At 43.5% G+C, this 20,035-nt stretch overlaps 1 protein-coding gene across 1 annotated transcript in view; it reads right to left on the bottom strand.

Annotated features, from left to right (window-relative positions):
• Positions 1–20,035, bottom strand: part of RYR3 (ryanodine receptor 3) — a 515,475-nt gene that overhangs the window by 68,014 nt on the left and 427,426 nt on the right. Inside the window, 5 exon segments of the mRNA XM_044230143.1 lie at positions 4,344–4,474; positions 13,141–13,222; positions 14,618–14,856; positions 16,876–16,936; positions 17,339–17,388. Of these exon segments, the coding sequence (XP_044086078.1) occupies positions 4,344–4,474; positions 13,141–13,222; positions 14,618–14,856; positions 16,876–16,936; positions 17,339–17,388 (563 nt within the window).

The raw sequence follows: 20,035 nt of genomic DNA, 5'->3' as shown, positions 1-20,035 counted from the left end.
AAAGTGGAAGGCATGAGGGAACCAATGTCCTTTAAAATCCAGACAATTCAAAGGATTCATAGCATGAAAGCCAAAGAATGGGATGCTCCTTTGATTTACAGGGGAAGGGAATTCTGTGGGTCAGATGTGGTCTACTCCCAATGTGTATCCCAGGCAAAGACCATCTAGCCTGTACCTTGTAGCAGAACCACCATCGGTGGGGGGCATTGAAATGGGGGTCTGCAGGAGCCTCCCAAACAAAACCAATTTATGCATACCAGGAGTTGTAGACAGAGAAGTCAAGACTTCTGTCTTGAAACCCAGCACACAGACCAGTGCCAACGGCCATGGATGCAGCTGAAGCTCACAGCTGTTTGCTCTCAGATAATCAATTGTGTGTGTGTATGTGTGTGTGTGTCTGTGTTTTACATGTCACACAGACAATACATCACCATGAACACTTTTCTCTCCTACCTAAGAAAAGAGTTGCTTCAGGGTGCTGCCCTGGAATCATTGTAATGACCTTTAAAAGTTATTTATAGGTAATTGGTCCTTGAGTGAAAGAAACATTTGTGATTCAGATGGTGTTTTATGCTTCAAACGCCACATAATAAACCCATAGGATGAAGGCTGCTGAGTTATGTACCTGAAACACAGCCTCAGCTGAGTCCTGTTGGAATCCAACACAAGACTGTTGGGGTTATCATTTGAACACACTGTCCTCTCACCTACATCAGTGGTTCCCAAACTGCGGTCCTCCCACCAGTAGCAGCAGTATCACCTGGGAAACTCATTAGGACCGGAATCCAGCTTTGCTAAGTTAGAAACTCTAGGGGTAGGGACTCAGCAATCTTTGTCTTAATAAGCCTTCTGCATGATTCTGATGTATGCTAGAGTTTGAGAACCACTGCGTAAGGTTCTCAAGTTCAATTTTCTTTACCAAGCAGCCCTTCCCCAAAAAGGAGGCATCAGAGGGTACCACCTCTTTGTGTAGGCAGCCAGCTGACATGGGAACTGGACCTCCTGCTCTTTCTGGAGGGCTATTCAATAAGGGTCTGGAAATAAACTGGCTGGAGACTAGGTTATCTTATTTAATATCTAATTAACAGACCACTGCCATGTGTAACCAGAGGGTTAACTAATTTTGAATACCTAGAAGATACCCAGTATTAAGCCTTTTCTAGGATTATCTTCATAATTTCTGGATGAATCAGAAAATGCTCCAGGGTCTTATAGCACAGTTACTAATATGAGTAACTGCTGGCAAAACACCAACTGTCAATTAATAAAAATGTCCGATGGACTGAACCCTTGATAAGTCAGCTCATATTATATTTCTAAACTAAAGGCTCACATCATTTGTCACCCTACACACCCCTCCTTCATCTTGGTCCCTCAGGCCACTCACTTTGTTTAATGAATGAAGTCTACCTTCTTAGAGTCCATTAAGCCATCAGTCATCCTCTGGCTCCAGGAAAACCCGATTATGCCAGAATACATATTCATGTACACTCTACTTTTCAAGAGCCACATACATGGTCAGTGCTCCCTCTGTTGATTAACTGAATGATGGAAACCATGGGCTCAGGGGACTTAGGCACACCCCACAGTGTGTCACTGATGGATGAAAAACTATGTCGTCTCTAATCACATTCTTCTCTCTTTTCTTCCCTGTGGAGTATGCAGTGATTGATACTTATTTTTCATTTATGGATATGTCTTGTTAAATAAAGGTAAAGTACATGAAGTAAGAAGGAACATATTTCTAATAGCCCTTGAGAAGAACAATGGGACAGTGTTGTGCCCTTCTTTCCCAAAGCTCATCTAGGGCTTCCCCCATCTTTCTCAAGTCCTCATTCTGCCTGCTATTGTACATCTATGAGCTCAAGAGCAGAGGAGGTCCATTTCCCAAGGCACAGCTCTACACACTGGTCAGACAGAGACACAAGATCTCCTCAATCACAGCCGGAGCAGAATAAATGGATAAATATCTAGCACTGTCTTCATTGGGCCCATGTCCCTTTGGAGCTGTGGAGCAACACTTGGGCTGGCCTATGTCTACGGATGTCACAGCTCTTTCTCAACCAGAGTCTGCTCAGTTGCTCAGCTCCCGTGCGAGCTGCAAGATGTGACTCATACAGTATCAGGAAAGGGCAGAGAAAAACAAGGTTAGAGATAGATTTCTGCTAGGGGAGAAAGGGTGAGGGGCAGCTGAGAGGGGGTGGGAATTTAACTTAGAGAAGTCACAGGAGACTCTGGCAAGCTGCAGAAACTGGGCAATATCTCTTTCCTGACTAACTTTGAGAACACTAGTCTCCACTGTATTTATTCGCGATTGGGACCAGAACTTCATTAAGTGGCCTTGTCTAAATTGTCCTGGTCAGCATTTCTGGGGGCAATGTGCTTCTTTATCTGAAATAATGAGAAGCAGGTAGGAATAAAGCCATTGTGGCTTAGTGCTCTACATTCTTACATGGAAAAAAGAAGGTGACAGAGGAGTGTGCCAGAAATTACCACACCATGGGACTAATCAATACTAAGAACCAATATTCTCTGAAAATATTGATAGACAGTAACATCTACTATTAGTGTCTATCAATATTTTCAGAGAATATTGGTTCTGAATAGAACAGGTTCTGGTTTGAAATGATTTAGTGTACTTTTTTCTTCCTTAATATTGATTAGTCCCATGGTATGGTAATTTCTGCTTCATGTTACATCAAATCATTATAGTTCTTTCTAGTTGGAGTCCAAGCATGATTCAAGCTCCCTTGTTTGAAGCTCCTCTCTTCTATTCCATTGACTTCCAGTAGGATCACAATTTATCCACATAGGAGGGACTCACCCTTGAGTTTCATATCTTTGTGAGCTTCTATAAGTACTCAAGTGTATATATATTTTTTTCTCCTATTAATCTGTTTTGTTGGGTGGGGGGGGTCTCAGCCAACAACAATGAAGAGTAGAGAGAAAATTACTTTTCCTCTCCTATGTAATGCTGAAGCAGTCACAGACAACATGTAAATGAGTAAGTGAGACCATATTCCAATAAAACACTATTTACAAAAATAGGCAGCAGCCCAGATTAGGCCCATAGCCATAGTATGCCTACTGATGTTCTAGAATTTAGTATGTTAATACTCCTGTTAACTTCTCTTTCTTATACAATTTCAATCCTTTCTGGTGGTGTTTTTTTCCCACCTTTTAAAATTTAAATTCAATTAGCCAACATATAGTACATCATTAATTTCTGATATATTGTTCAATGATTCATTAGTTGTATATAACACCCAGTGCTCATTGCATCACATGCCCTCCTTAATGTCCATCACCCCTGGTTACCACATCCCCCACCCCACTCCCTTCTGTAAACCTCAATTTGTTCCCCAGAGTCCAGAATCTTTCATGGTTTGTCTCTCTCTCTGATTTCTTCCCATACAGTTTTCCCTCTTCCCCTATGATCCTCTGCACTATTTCTTGTACTCCAAATATGAGTGAAATCACATGACAATTGTCTTTCTCTGACTGACTTAGTTCACTTAGCCCAATAACCTCCAGTTCCGCCTACGTTGATGTAAATGGTAGGTATTCACCCTTTCTGATGGGTGAGTAATATTCCATTGTATATATGAACCACACATTCTTAATCTATTCGTCTGTTTAAGGGCATCTGGGACCTTCCACAGTTTGGCTATTGTGGACACTGTTGCTATGAACATTGGGGTGCATATGGCCTTCTTTTTACTACACCTGTGTCTTTGGGGTAAATACTTAGTAGTGCAATTGCTGGGTCATAGGGTAGCTCTATTTTTAATGTCTTGAGGAATCTCCATACTGTTTTCCAGAGTAGCTGCACCAACTTGCATTCCCACCAACAGTATAAGAGGTTGGTGTTTTTCTGTTTTCTTTTTTAAAATGATAGACCACATATGGTTATCATACTTGGAAACACAGTCACTCCCTGGACTTAGAAAGTACAGTTAGGTTACTAGTGCACATGTGCCCCTTATGATGACACTCAGAGGGAACTAATAAAGAAGTCATGTCCCCACGTGCAGAAGGGGACTTAAGGCCCAGGGCAGACTAGAGAGCCTAAGTCTTTAGGATAGAAATCAACCACACTGTCTCATTGTACAGAAGAGTCCCAAAGTCCCAACGTCTAGTGATAACAAATAACTTGCCTGTGTCCATTTTTCCAGTAATATGGAGACATACAACATGGACCCTAGATTTGACCTGCTGGCCCCCTCTCAGAGTATATAAACCAAAAGCGCTGCAAGGCTGCTCTTCCCTGCCTGGGTGACCTTCCTTCCTCGCTGCTCTCCTCTCAACACATGGGTTGGTGACCTCTGAGGGAAGATACTTACTAGACCTCTCCCTGGGGGTTTTGGTGTTGAAGACCGAGAGTGGATTGTAGCGATTAAGCGTGGGCTCCAGGAACGCCACTGGGATGGCAGCTGCCAGTGAGGCCAGACATTCTCCAAGGGCAGGACGTTGCCTAGAAACAAAGAAGTCCATTTAGAAGTGGTGTCACCATGCTGGCCCCGTGCATGGTGGACGAGGCCTCTTTCCTAAAACGCTTCAGGCCATCTCCCCATGGATTACTCTACTGGACATCCTGGGATCCTGGGCTCAGCAAGATTACAAGCACTTCTCCCTTCCCCATCTTTCCCTGAACACTGACCAGTGGTGTACAATGGTCTTTCCACAGGGACCCTGGTTCTTAAACCTGGTTAAGGCAATATAATAATACACTTCATAGCTCTGTTCTTCTCTTGAAGCATTTCTGAGAAGTTTTTCTGTCATCCAAATTGAATTTGACCCCTTCTCTGTCCTCAAATTGTTTTGAAATCTGTGTAATCTGTGTCTATTCCCTGCTTTGGATGGAGCTGGTGTCAGCCAGTGGGAGCAGGAGATAATAGGCCCAAAGCACCAAGAAGGCACAAATTAAAAGACCTGCCTTGCAAGAGAAACAACACATCCTGAAGCACATTGCTTGATTTAGAGGAAAGACCTCTAGTACCTGTTACTTCTCACAAATATTCTACACAAATATTTGAGTGTCCATCATGCATAAAGCTCTGGGTCTCAGTCTTTCTGGGAAATGAGCAACCAAACAAGAAAAATATGCTTAAGATTTCCTGTTCAGATTTCTAGTTCTCCAACTGGAAGAACTTCTGCTTGCTTGCCTGCTAGCCAAGTCAGCAAACATAAGGAATGGAACCAGCCACGGGTTGGTCAAAGCAGAGCTGGTACTGAGACAGCGCCTCCCCCTCCTGGACCTGGGTTTAGCCTTGGAGTTGTACTGGCTATTTCAGCAGATCCTTCCTGCTGGTGAGTCACACAGTGACAGTGTGGGCTGGAAGGGCCCTGTATGGGTGCTGACATCTATTGCTTTCTGATGAATGAGAGACCAGAGCCATCTGTTTTTCCGTCATCATATCTTTGTTCTGTCAATTACTGGCATTTGATCACTGTCAGACTATACACCTGTTAGGTGAGTTACACAGGTGCTGTCAGTTCCCAAATAAGGAGGAAAATGTCTTTAAACTAATACCATGAGTCCTTTGTGAGACCATGATACAAAGATAGTGGAAAATGCTGACGATAGGTCTATAATTAAGAAGTGGATGGGGCTTACAGTGTTCAAACATTTTGTTCACCTTCCTTTGTGTCTGACCAATCAGAATGAGTGCTGATGTTGTGTGCATGAAGCCCACTACACAGTCCTTGGGAGTTGAGGGTGTCAGGCTGCATCTTGGGGGATGTTATGGAACCACCATGGGGAAAACTGCCAGCTAGAGAGGGCACATTTGGAGCCAGAAGCAAATGTTTACATGCCTACCGCTGTTCTATGGAAACAAAAAGGTGTTCAGCCCTCAGGGTTCCCTTAGATCTCCCAACCAAAACCTGAACTGAAAGCTGTGTTAATTGCCCTTCACTGTGATAACAGCCAACAATTCCAACAGCATCAAGAAGGCAGCATGTCAAAAGTGTAGGGTCTCTGGATGTGTATAACAAGTATTTACTACGGAGTGGGGAGAGGGGTGGCTAGGGGACCCACTGCCTCTTGAGAAATAAGCCAGACTCTGACCATTAGTCTTTGTCTTCCAGAAAGTAAAAAGCTTTCTCAGAACACTGAAGCAATGCGATAAGATAACATATTTATGGTCTAATTACAAGAATTAGGATCAATGAGCAACTTCATTATAGCAGAGAAAGAGACACTTGAATTGGCTTAAAAATGTGATCTTAATTGGTCCTGAGAAAATAACTTGGTATGACTATCTGGGGAAGAATCAGAAGCTCCAAGGGTCTAAGAACTGCTGAGAGACAAGAGAAGTTTGCTGGACCGGAGGGAGGCAGGTGGATGAATGAGCGAGTGGAAAACTGTCTTGGAATCCATCCCCCTGCCCCCATCTTTTGCCACCAAACCTATGAAAAAAGTCACCTTTTGATTTATTTAAAGGACAATTAATATATGTGGTTTTAATCCTCATCTTCTATCTTCTTAGGCTCAACTTTTTAAGGGACTAGCTGACAGTTTGCTTAGCTGTGAAGTGCTTGAGCAGAGAACTCTAAAATCAGCCTCCAGCAATCAAGCAATCACTTCTTAGGTGATGGCACAGCCTAATCCTTGCACTGGAGGTAGGACTGAGAATCCCCATCCGGGTCTGCTCTGGGGTGAGCAGCAGCCCTCAGACAGAACAGTCCTCTGTGTCCTGTGTGTCCAGCTGCAGGATGTACCGCTGCTGGACTACGAGGGAGTGAGGCGTGGGCTTCTCTGTGGGGACCTCTGGCACCACGGCCTCCCTTCTGAGCAAGTCTGTTTCAACCAACCACAGTGGCCATTGAGGAGAGATTTTATTGCCTCAGTCTTGCCTTTCTGGGAGGAGGAAAGAAGGAGCTAAGCTGTGAGGGTGAAGGAAATGCCATTGGGAGAGCACAGATGAAAGAAAATCTGGGTGAAAATCAGGATGACAAGGGGTAAGGTCAAATCTGAGGCAAACTCAACTTGGCCCAGCAAGACGAACCTTGGAAACAACTGGGCCTGAGTGGCCTTGGTGATAACTTGACCCATTCTTCTTCTCTTTTCGCTTTCTCTCATCAAATTAAAGTCCTGATCTCACAGAGGTGGATTTCTAGAAAGTTAGTCTGACACAAAGGAAACCTGTGGGGGCAAAAGCCAGTTTTGCAGTGTTGTGCTGCCCTGGGGGCATGCACTCCCCGTGTTCTCTGATATTAATTACTGACAAATCTGAGTCTCAACCAGCTCACAGTAGGGCGTTTTCTAGTCCAGGCGCACAGTGATGCTAATTAGCCATTTGGCCAACAGGGATAAGCAACAGTTCTCCTGGTTTCGCTGAGAAAAGTTCTGTAAAAGTAAAACCCAGAAGTCTGCCAATGACCTTGGCCCCCAGCCTCCTAGAGGCACTGAGCAAAGGCCTGCAGTTAGGATGCTTCTCTGGTCATTAGCGCCCCAGGGGGTAGTGTGGGTATGCACTGAGCAGAACAAGGGCCCCTGAAACAGGTGGAGCAACCAAACGGTCTGCTTGAAGAGTTGTTCCCTGGATATGGAACTCTCTTTTCCCCCTTCAGTTCTTACTGCCTAGCATATACAGAATCTTTCACATGGTAAAACTTGGTCAACAGTGACAGATTAAAGAGGGTGCGATTTGTACTTCAATTTTTGTTACTTTCTAATTTGATAAGTGGCAGGCTCTCCTTGCCCATCTCTCAATTTTATTTCATTGATCCAGATCTAGCTTCTCAAATGTCTATTGTTAGGGATCCAGACAGAGGAAGGCATCACAGTAGTAAGATGTATGTCTTGTACGTATCTGGTGCTTTGCAATTTTGAGAGTTCCTTCATATATGTTCTGAAGGATGCCTAGGAGAAGAAGTACTATGTAGCAGAGGGGCAGAAAGGGGAGGCAGGCCACAGCTCTAGACCAGCAGTACAAGTCACCTCAGAGGTTTAGGGAAGGTGTACAATGTTTTGTCAGAAATGATCGGTCAAAGTTGGCAGGGTAGGAAGGAATAAGTATCTCCACGATGTGAAGGGGAGAAACAGTTTTCATTTGAAATAAAATGAAGCGTTGAAGCTTAAATCATTTTCCAAGTTTCACTTCTCGACCAACCTCAAATGCTATGATTAAAGTATCTCTACATCAAAGAAGGTAAGTATCCTCAGTGGTTAAATGCATAAGAGCCTTTACCCTTTGCTGAAAATTTGTTGAAAACTGTCAGTGACCTCAGTGTTGTCTCAACTGGAATATTCCAAAAGAAAAGTCTCTGTTTTGTTTCAGTGACTTCCTTCTCTTTACTGTCAACCCTATCCCTGGGGTGTTTGGAATCTCTCCCACCCATGGTACACACATGAGATGTAGTTAGAAACCAAATATTTAGCAGTTCCCTTATAATCCTGCAGACATTCATTAGCCAAGGAAACTTTAGCAAAAGGTGGCAGAGAAATGGTGCATTTGAAGTTTCCTCCCTAACATGCACAAGAAATGGGGGAAAAATTGGGAAGATATTGGGATCTTTACTGAAATAAGAAAATGTGTGATAACATCAAGCCACAAAATATGGACCTAACCAAGTGGGGACACTGAAACTGAAACACACTTTCTGGGTTCACAGCAGAGTGTAGTCATCTCTGGAAGTAAATGAGGGGATTCTGAGGAGCCCAGAATATGATCTTGTGCTTGAAACAATGAAGGGTGGCGGTGGGGCTGGGAGACCAGCTGGGAATGCAGGATCAGGTTCATATTGCGGAGAGGCAGGCAGGACAGAGTAGGGAAGAAGTGTACATGCCCCCTCCATTCAAGTGCCCTGGACTCTGAGCCTGGAGAAGCCACTGGAGGGGAGGTAGAGTAGAAGAGTGAGAAGTGACCTGTCCTATAGCTGCTGACCCAAGTCTTCTACTGGATGGAATAAACCTACTTTACTTATTATTTTTTAAAATTTTATTATTTAATATTTTATTAATTTATTCATTTGACAGAGAGTGAGCACACAAGCAGGAGGAGCAGCAGGGAGGGAGAGAGAGAGAGAGAGAGAGGGAGATGCAGACTCCCTGCCAAACAGGGAGCCCAATGTGGGACTGGATTCCAGGACCCTGAGATCATGTCCTGAACTGTAGGTAGATGCTTAACTGACTGAGCCACCACCCAGGTACCTGGCATAAACCTACTTTAATTCACTATATAAAAGCCCTATGTCTTTGGGGTGTGCTAAAAATTTTACCTGTGACCTCTTACCTGGGCCACTTGCTTACTTTTGTTGGGGGAGAACCAAAGGCTAGAGGTGGATGCGCCCTAGAACTAAAGGCACTGTGGGTAGAGTGAGGGAGTCCTGAGGCAGCTTGTTAGATATGAAGCTGGATGATGTTTCTTCCCCATAAACTCCTTCAAAACACACACACACACACACACACACACACACGTGTGCACAATGCTCCTTTCCATTCTTGAGCACTAGCAATGTAGCTAATGAACAAGAAATAGTTGAGAAACATGGTTCTGAGGGAGAATTATCCAGGGAAAAATACATAAAGATTTGTTTCAATACATTCACAGAAAATAAAGAAACTAAAGAGAGTCAGGAACATGGAGAAAGTTTGAGAAATACCTTCTAAACCTCAAATAGGAAAGATCAGGTAGCTAAAAGTTACTTGGGAGAAAGGGAGAAATGTGGAAGGTTAAGAAAAAGCCGGGACGCCTGGGTGGCGCAGTTGGTTGGACGACTGCCTTCGGCTCAGGGCGTGATCCTGGAGTCCCGGGATCGAGTCCCACATCAGGCTCCCAGCTCCATGGGGAGTCTGCTTCGCTCTCTGACCTTCTCCTCGCTCATGCTCTCTCTCACACTCTCTCTCTCAAATAAATAAATAAAATCTTTAAAAAAAAAAAAAAAAAAAAGCCAACAAATACAACCTCTCCCTAAATAACAGTAGGGGAAAAAAAACTCCACAATAACATAATAAAGTGAAAGATCTGTAAAAAAAGGAAGACCCAATTCTGAACACTGAGGGGGCATATTAAGTTCTGAGGAGAAGCAGAGGGGGCTGATACAGAATAAGTGCATCCTGGAACATATTATAGAACTTAATGAGCTTCAAGACTGAAGAAGGAATCCAATGAACAGCCAGCTTCTCCCCTCCCACTGCAAAGTCATGTATAAGTCAGTAAATCACCTGGCCTGGGGCACTGTCAGAACACAAAGAAGCAAAGTCTATATATGCTTCTGCGGGGGGAAAAATTATGACCCGAGGATTTTATACCACAGAAATTGTTCAAAAGTCAAGGGGGAATATTCCAAAATATGCAAGGATTCAAGAGTATCTAAGAACTCTTACAGAAACAAGTACTTAATGATGAGTCTGACCAACCAAGACACAAATCAAAATAAAAAATTTGGAATGGGAAAATCATGGTTTAAAAAGATTGGCTATTTGGTGAATCCTTACAATACAAACTAAGGTAAACAACTCAGAAAATTTTGGTCCTAGAATAGAATGTAAATGTTATTATATAAAGATTTTATTTATTTATTTGACAGATATCACAAGTAGGCAGAGAGGCAGGCAGAGAGAGAGAGAGGGAAGCAGGCTCCCCGCTGAGCAGAGAGCCCGACTCAAGGCTCGATCCCAGGACCCTGAGATCATGACCTGAGCTGAAGGCAGAGGCTTTAATCCACTGAGCCACCCAGGCGCCCCAGAAATTATTATTTTAGAGAGAGAGAGAGAGAGAGAGAGAAAGAGAGAGCAAACACATGCACATGCGTGTATGTGTGTGAATGGGGAGAACTGGGGGGGAAGGGCAGAGAAAGAGGGAGAGAACCTTAAGCAGGCTCCACACCCAGTGCAAAGCCCAATGCAGGGCTCAATCCCAACTCTGAGATCTTGACCTGAGGCAAAATCAGTAGTTGGATGCTCAACCAACTGAGCCACTCAGGTGTCCCCATTTTAAGAAACTATATAACAAAAAAGGAGATGTAGAAAGGAATAAAAGTGTACTAAACTTGCTTTTCTTATTAAAGTAGAAAGGTAATGATTATTTTATCTAAATAACAAATCTAAAAGCTGGAGTAGAATGAAAAAGGAATTCAGTTTTTAACTTCATCCAACAGGACAAATTTGCAAAGCAATATGGATATTATGATCCTACATGTATACAAATGTACATGTGTAGAAAATATCTGGAATGACATATACAAAATTGTTAATAGTGGTTTCCTTTGGGAATTGGATCAGCTTATTCAGATTCAAGATTTCTGAATTGCATTTCTGCTACCAAAATGTGCACTTGTTTAAAACTATAGCTAATCTGACAGTTGGAGAGGATGTGGAGAAAGGGGAACCCTCTTATACTGTTGGTGGGAATGCAAGTTGGTGCAGCCTCTTTGGAGAACAGTGTGGAGATTCCTTAAAAAATTAAAAATAGAGCTTCCCTATGACCCTGCAATTGCACTACTGGGTATTTACCCCAAAGATACAGATGTAGTGAAAAGAGGGGCCGTCTGTAACCCAATGTTCATAGCAGCAATGGTTACAGTCGCCAAACTGGAAAGAGCCAAGATGCACTTCAACAGACGAATGGATCAGAAGATATGGTCCACAGATACAATGGAGTATTACACCTCCATTAGAAAGGATGAATACCCAACTTTTGTATCAACATGGATGGGACTGGAGGAGATTATGCTGAGTGGAATAAGTCAAGCAGAGAGAATCAATTATCATATGGTTTCACTTACTTGTGGAGCATAAGGAATAACACGGAAGATATTGGGAGAAGGAGGGGAGAAGTGAGTTGGGGGAAATCTGAGGGGGAGACGAACCATGAGAGATTGTGGACTCTGAGAAACATATTGAGGGTTTTGGAGGGGAGAGGGTGGGGGTTAGGTGAGCCTGGTGGTGGGTATTATGGAGGGCATATATTGCATGGAGCACTGGTGTGGTGCATAAACAATGAGTCTTGGAACACTGAAAAAATAAACTAAGTTTAGGAAAAAAAAAAACAACTAAAGCTAATCTGACAACTGAGAATGGCAAAGGTCCAGTACTGTATCACATAGAAACTCATTAAACACCAAAGTAACAGCCTCATGTCCCTTGAGCTTTTAGGCAAGCTTTAACCACAGAGACTCTGGAAGCTATCTGGAAGCTGTGATTTTGAAGAAACAGACATTTTGTCAGTGTTTTTTTTTGTTTTTTGTTATTAGCACATGATTCAGCTTGGCTATACAATATTCCTTCTCCAATCACATACATTTACTGGCTCTCTGTTAAAAAATAAAATTCAACTGAGTGAGTCTGAAGATCTCATGGTCTTTAGGTGATTCATGAATCTGGCAACATCCCATTTAGCAAGTACCGGGGTGCTTGGAGGAGATGGTACAAAATGGAAAGTTTTTATAGGAAGAAGAGTGGGGCAACAAAGTTATAAGCCAAGGGGGAAAAAAAAAGGTTTTTCCAGGCTAGGTAGCTTTCCCTTAAGGGGAAAAGTTGGAGGTCTTATCCTACAGATGACCTCATCTTCCTTTAGGGGACAGAGAGGGCCCTTGTGACAGATTACATCATTGGCACCTATTAGAAAACTCCTGACTTACCAGTTAAGATTTAGATTTCTGCAGGAGGTTAAAACTGCAATTGGGGGGCACCTGGGTTAAGTGTCTGCCTTTGGCTCAGCTCATAATCCTGGGATCATGGTCCTGGGTTTGAGCCCCATATGGGGCTCCCTGCTGAGCAGAGAGTCTGCTTCTCTCTCTGTCTCTGCCCCTCCCACTTGCTCATGCTCTCTCTTGTTCTCCCATGTGCTCTCTCAAATATATAAATAAAATCATGAAAAACGAAACTAAATGAAACTGCCATGAGATTAGGTATTAAGCCCTGCTTTTGGTGACTTGGCCTGGCCCAACTAACGCCAGTTAGGGCCTGTGGTTTTCTTTTCAACATAGTTCCACAGAAGTCATAAATTGCACTAGCTTCATTACATTTTAATATTGCCATAAACATTTAATAGCTTAGGTTCAAAATCACCACCTCATTTCAGTGAGCCTTTTGACTTTGCTGTACTGAAAAGATGTTGTTAAGTGCTGAAAGATGGTAAGCAACATTTTTCTAAGCCTTGCACGTGTAAGCCTCTTTTGTTCACTAACTACCTTTCAACGTAGATATTCTTTCCAGTCCCAAGGGAGTAGAGGCTGCACAGTATGTGGTAGCATGAAATCTGCACATCGCCTACTGGAAAGAACAGAGAAGAGCAGTCATTATCATGTTTCAACCCCAATGCTTCACCTCAGGCACAAGGAGCGGGTCCGCCAACAGAAAACAAGCGCTGGCATCACCCAGGAGCTACACAGAGTGTGTGCGCATGCACCCCGCATTGGCCCCTCGTGATACAGTCCCCTTCTCCCCAGATGCTGCTTACTGAACTGGGGGACAACCCATTGACAGGAGAACACCCTCCACTGAGACATCTCTGCTGCTTTGCCGGCTTTTGATGTGAATCTTATCGTTTTTCAGGAAAAGACATCATTTGACCAATGAGATCCATATGGGATTTTTTTTTTTTCCCCCAACAGAGGGAGCCATGAAGGTTAAGTTTTATGCATAGTAGTACTTCCTTTCTCTGAAAGGAAGAATGCAAGAAATCTGAGGTTTGACTGAGTCTTTTGTTAATTTCCTAGGAAGATATGTAGAATGTCCCTACCTCTTTAGAGACAGACCAAAATTTCTCATGTCCACCTGTCCCAAGTTCTATGATGGACATTTTTCAAGAAACAAATTATATCATGATTGTGTCAGGTTTCCTGAGGGAAGGGGATGTTCCACTTGGGGATCTACAGAGTTGAATCCATCGGCTACATGCCGCTTCCATGTCTGGAACTCAGAATAAGGCAGGGACTAATTGAACATAAAAAGAACTAATTTAATTTTTAGGTTTTCAACAAGGAAGGGCATTCTTTCTATGATGGGAAATAATGAGTTCGGATGTTCTCCCATCCTTTTGCCCACCTCCAAGGAAATAACTGATTTTCAGTTGTTCAGGGATATAGAAGTCACAGCATCAACTATCAACAGTTGGTTAAACTGAATTAAATGACGTGCCAACATTTAAAGTGTGAAATTGAGCTCGGTGGCAAAATAGTTGCACTAAGTGGCTGTATGTGGTACTAAATGGAAAGTGAAATAAAACCAACTAACTACGGTCTTCTTCTGAAGGCTCAGATAATGAAAGGTTTGTGGCTTTCATTTGCTCCTGGTATCCAATGAATAAATTAGGCTTCTTAACAGGGAAAGTGGTATCTGAAAAACCCTGGGAACGAACCTATATCCCCTGCTGGATTACTCAGATAACCTTTTCAAATTAAGTGGGAACACAATGGCTGACAGCTAAGCCAGTGGGTGGAAAATTCTGGTCCTGAATAATAGTGGGGGAAAGATGAAATATTATATACTCAAATTGGAGGATTTCTGCTCCTCTAAGTATTTATTACTTCATTTTTAAACCTAAGAAGTATGGAATAATTATCTCTCTGTTCTATTTTCAAGGTCAACTCAAGTGAATGAGTCACACGCTTCTGATCTGGGGCCCTCTGTGCACAGAAGTCCATGGTAGACAGTAATAGGACTCACAGAGTAAATCCACCCCGAACTGATGCTGAGCAACGTGCTCAAAGATGGACGTCAGGATGGGGAGCAGAGCCACCGTGGTATAGTTAATATTCTGAGACACGCCTTTAATCTGTGTTCTGGAATGGGTAAACTTCCCCAGCTTCAGGTTTTCCGAAGTCTTCTCTAAGTCTTCTGCAGCATTTTCAAAGAATGCTCGTAACCCGGCCTTGACCAGCTCTGAGCCTGACTTCATGACAGTCCTGTAAGCAAATGATGTTCAAGACCAGAAGCATAATCATAATCTAAACCTTTGGCCTAAACCCCCTTCTTGCAGCTGGTGACTTGCAGTTTAATCCAGGCAGGCATTCAGCACTCCAGTCAACTAAAAACACTGAGTCAGAAGCGGAGAGAACAGATAACATCTAGGGAATCACCTGGATCACACAATCCCAAGGGGGGCGGACAACAGGATGGTGTTCTCTGTTGGATGGCATTAGCACCCCACTCTTTGGGAAATACAGGGGGGGGTTTAGAATGAATGATTTTAGTCATCCCTTATCAATATAGTGTCTCAGCTGGCTATATTCTTCCATAAATATCTAACTAAAAGGAAAGAGAGGTGAGGTTTTCTTAGAGTTAATTAGGGGATAAGCTACTTTTATAAGGAGTAGCTGGAAATATTAGCTCTCCCATGACGCAGGACCTCTTACAGAGAAGAAAGAAGTCAACTGAAATTTAGATATCCATTAGCTTGCAGGGATGTCTTAGCTTGGAGAAGGGGAGGTAAGGGGGACAGAAAGCGCCCTTTAAATCAGAGAGCTTTTGGGCGGAGGGTATGTGCTATGGTGAGTGCTATGAATTGTGTAACACTGATGATTCACAGATCTGTACCCCTAAAATAATACGTTATATGTTAATTAAAAAAAGAATATAAAAATTTCAAAACAAACAAAACAGGAAAACCAGACAGCTTCATAGGATTGCTGGAAAACAAAAACAAAAACTATAGAAATGTGCCCTGTGGGAATAGAGATTAGCCTCCCCTTAAAACTATTTTATAAAACTTGGAATTGGAACAAAACTTACAACTCAACTATTATTTTCCATATTTCGACATCTTATTCACAAGATTATGACAGGCTTGCTTCAAGGACAGATGCTTTGTATCTACAGCATTTTCAAGATAATCAACCAACCAGAAAAATAAAAACAAAGAAATGAAGTCAGTGAGGCTTGCTCCTAATCTGTAAGGAATCATGAGCTATCATTGTAACTTTCTAGACTTGGGTTTTGTCAGGAATGATTATCAAACATGCTGACCTGTGTTTTTAAAAGAAAAAAAGGCAGGGGATTCTCTCCCAAGACCGTCCACATGCTCCTGGGAGTAAAGGTTCCTCTTCCCAGCTGCAAGGGATCTGAATCCCTTGGGGTGCCTTGGCCTGATGGTATGGATTTGTGCTGTCCTAATATCACCATGTTGGTTTCTTGTTTTATGGGCTTAGGCCCCTCAAATCCCTTTAATTATCCTTAACATGTTTTTGGTAACCATTCGTAGTTTGTAGTAGATTTTCATCTTGTGGCCAGTCCTTCAGCTGGTTTCTCTCTTCTGTATACAGTTTTGGGAAGTGTGTCCTCCTCCCAACTGTGACAAGGGGCTCTGCTTGATGAGTGTGTTCAAGAAAGCTCCCTGTCTGTCCTTGTTACTCCTTCCCTTCCTCCTCTCATCAGATCAGTTACGTTTATATTACCACAACTTACACATACATGTATTAAGACTTCTTTCCCTTTCAGCCATCTTTTCTGCAAGATCCTCAGGCCATGGGTTCAAACCCATCTTTGTCTCTGATCTTTTAATCACACATCGCTACCCTCCCTCCTCGGCTGCTTGGGATTCAGAGCACTATGGTCCCCCCCGCCCCAGGATACTTACAGCCCCGCCACCCATCAGGCAGCTCGCTCTTTCTTTTTTGTGTGGAGAATAAGGGACAAAGTGGCACTTTACGCTATTACATATTTTATCTTCTGAAAGATGAATTTCTCAGGAAGGGAAGACAAGAATTGATCAAATGCTCAGCTTTTAGTGTGCAGTACATGTCATGACAGTGGCTCTCCATCACGTGAGCAGAGAGATGAAGAGTGCTAATGTCAGGGGAAGATTCATCTCCCTCTTGTCTACCCTCCCCTCACAGCTCCTGCAGAGCAGCAACGCGTCTTCTCAGCAAAGAGAGGGTCAGAGAGGGAGTCTTAAGAAACTACTGGAAAACACCGAGCAGACTTACCTTGTGTCAAGTGTCTGAGCTAAGATGTGAAGACAGCTCACCATTGTAGTAGAATCGCTCCCTGGAACCAAAAATATCACCGGTGACTCCCCAAACCCTCAGCCTGTCTTTTAAATGAGATCTTAAGATGCACAAACTGCAGACCAATGTAATTAACCACCAACACACAGAGTGCCAGACCTATGTGCGGGAACAATGCATTTATCTCTGGCCTGACACGTCTGCTGTTTGATGGATGTTAGAGGCAGAGCTTAAAACATTCACTGGTGTGGAAAATTTGAGCTGTTAAGGGGTAGAGAGGTCATTTATCATACTTCAGACCAATTTTCTATGGCAAATTTAGGTGACACCTTTGTCCTAAGGCTCAGGTTGTCCAGAGGCACCCGTCATGAAGGCAAAAATGCCAAGTTACGGATAATTATAGGGAGGAGCGAGGCTTTCAGCAATACTTCTCTTCACTTACCAAAGAGGGAAATCCTGTGTCGAACAAGAGCAGCGAGTTTGCAGAAGAGGCTGAAGCAGAAAAGAAGGCGAGTGGGAAAAGCACAGAAATTCAAGGACTGGTTTGTACCCACCCGCCCCCAGGCCCCCACGCTTTATAACAAGGAGCACAGAATGGATCTCTAGGCACATGCACTGTGTTCCCCTACAAGGCTCCCCTAGACCACACTAGGAAAATGTGTGCTCCCCGCCGTCTTGTTTGAGAATCATGAAGGCAGCCCCGATCTTGCAGGAAATAATCCTTCCGCGACAACTGCAGGATTCAGCAGTGACCAGGTTATCGCAAACAATCCTCACATACAGTCTTATGTGCTGATATATTTGTCTGCCTGACATTTGGGAATAAATGAGGATTCCGACAGGGATTGTGCTTTTTCCACCATTGCAACAGACTGCAAACCATTTTTCAGCCTTCACTGGGGGTGGGAGGATTTAGTTGGGAGGTGGGCAAGTTGGTGGGAACAAAAGATTAATGGTTCAGGGATGGGAGACACTGTGTTGGACAAAACCATTTTAGGAAATTGGTTTTCTCTGTTGTTTCCTATTAGTCTAAGGGTCCGACTGAAGGGCTGTCCTAGCTGTGCCCCTCCTTGGAAGCTGGGAAACCCATCTGCTATGTATTTAGTGCTTTTCGACCCTACCCCTGCTTTCAGCCATCTTTTCTATCATGGAACCCTTTGGAGGTCCAGCTGTGCCTTAGCATCTGCTTTCCGTGGTGTCTGGTAGAGAGTCTTGTGCTGTTAGGAAAGAGCTCTGTAAATGCCTCTGAACACGCCACTGATGGGCCCTTACCCACTACAGCCATGATGTGACCTGTACAGCCATGATGTGACCTGTACTGCCAATGGCTCTGGAGAGGAGAACGCTCAGAAGTCTGACCCTATCTGACACTGGCCCAGTTAGGCAAGAACTTTGCGATGCCTTCAGCAAGCAGTCATTCCTGGTGGAACACAGAGGGGAAGGGAGACTAAAAACACCAGCTACAGGCCAAGGGCTTCCCAAGCTGAGACTAAGCTGAAGTCCTTCCCAGCTTCTCATTTGTAACTTGTGGACTTCCTGACCCACACCGGTCAGAAGTCTTTTCAGGAACAGCTCAGACGGAGAAGAAATACATCTTGCGTGTTGGCAGAGAGCAAAACTCGCTCACCTGCATGCACTGAAGTGTTGAATCACTCTACTGTACACCTGAAGCTAATAATACACTACACTTTGTTAAAGGGCTAGAATTTAAATAAAAACTTAAAAAAAAAAAAAACCTAAAACCCCAAACTTGTTCACCTTTAAATGCTTTTTAGTGAATGCCTGATTTTACTGAGCTGTCTACTAGACAATCACAGCTGAAGTCCCCTGTGGGCAGTCATTTATTTCTGCGGTGAGATAAGCTGGAAACCCTGGCCTAGAGCTTCAGAGAACTCAGAGTTAACAGAAACTTGACAGCCTGCTAGTGTGAAATTAAATAGGGACTGCTTTTTTGCTCTTCCCTTTGTGTCCCCTTTTTAAAGAGCGATGTGTTTGATTTAAAAAAAGTAAAAGCATGGACTTGTGGGAGGAGGGAGAGCCTGGAGGAACAGGAGACCCACAGCTCTGCCGTGACTAGCTGGGCTGTCCTGGTGAAGCTGCATAACCACTCTGGGCCTTGGTTTTCTCATCTCTGAGTAGAGAGTAATCACAAGATCCTCTTAGTTTTTAGAATTAGGGGCTGATCAATGCTGTTATTTCTGGTGAAATGCTTCAAAGCAGACACATGCTCTGTATAAATACAAAGTAACATTTTTCTAACCAAAGCAGATGGTAGAGTTGTTTGATCCTAATATTAACAGGGTTCTGCTTGCTGTCAGCAGGGCTTGCCCAGGCATGCCAAAGCCAGGACCTGAGGTTTTCAAAGGCCCCTTCCTGGCCCCCCAAGGAGCAAATAAATGCACTGTTCTTAGCCCAGTGTTACAGAGTTCCCCAGTGCCTCCCCATCTCAGAATTTGCAAGTGACAAATCAAAAGGACCACAGGGCAGACAGTATGGTAGCCCTGGTGAATGGCAGCAGATCAGAAGAGGTGCAGTGGTGGAGAAGGGCGTGGACAAGAGGGGTCTGGAGGTGTGAACACATTTGGTGCAGATGCTACTGCTTCTGTGGGAGGGCAGCAAGCACACCGATGGATCTGGAAGCTATTTGCAAGGCTGATCAGATGCAGGTTGCCTTCCAGCCGTGACAAATGGTGACTGGCTGAACAAATGTTACATTTCCATGAATTAACAATCTCACAAAAATAGATGAAGAAGACAGACACACCTGCCCTCTGTTGGATTATCTGAATATCTCACTTTGCCTCTCATTTCCTGAACTTCTTACAAAATACACCAGTGCGTCCTGAAAATATTTAGGCAATCTTTGGTCAGCAACGGATGTTAAGTGTATCTCATTTTGATAGCATGGGCTTCTTCTTTCTTGATAAATGAGAAGAGGTAATGACTGCAGAAAAAATGGAATTCCACATGGATAGAGAGGACTTTCATTCTTGCCCTAACTTACTACTACCTGGGTCACTTTGGGACCAACATGCACCTGACCAAACCTCGGTGTCCTCATCTGCAAAATGGAGAGAATATACAGGTGTTTCTTAGAGCATGGTGATGTTTCACAATGATATGCAAGAGTTACTGCCCA

Source organism: Neovison vison, chromosome 13 (assembly GCF_020171115.1).
Source record: "Neovison vison isolate M4711 chromosome 13, ASM_NN_V1, whole genome shotgun sequence".
Classification (NCBI taxonomy): Eukaryota; Metazoa; Chordata; class Mammalia; order Carnivora; family Mustelidae; genus Neogale; species Neogale vison.
Note: the sequence above shows the minus strand (reverse complement) of the source record. Positions and strands in the feature narration are given on the sequence as shown.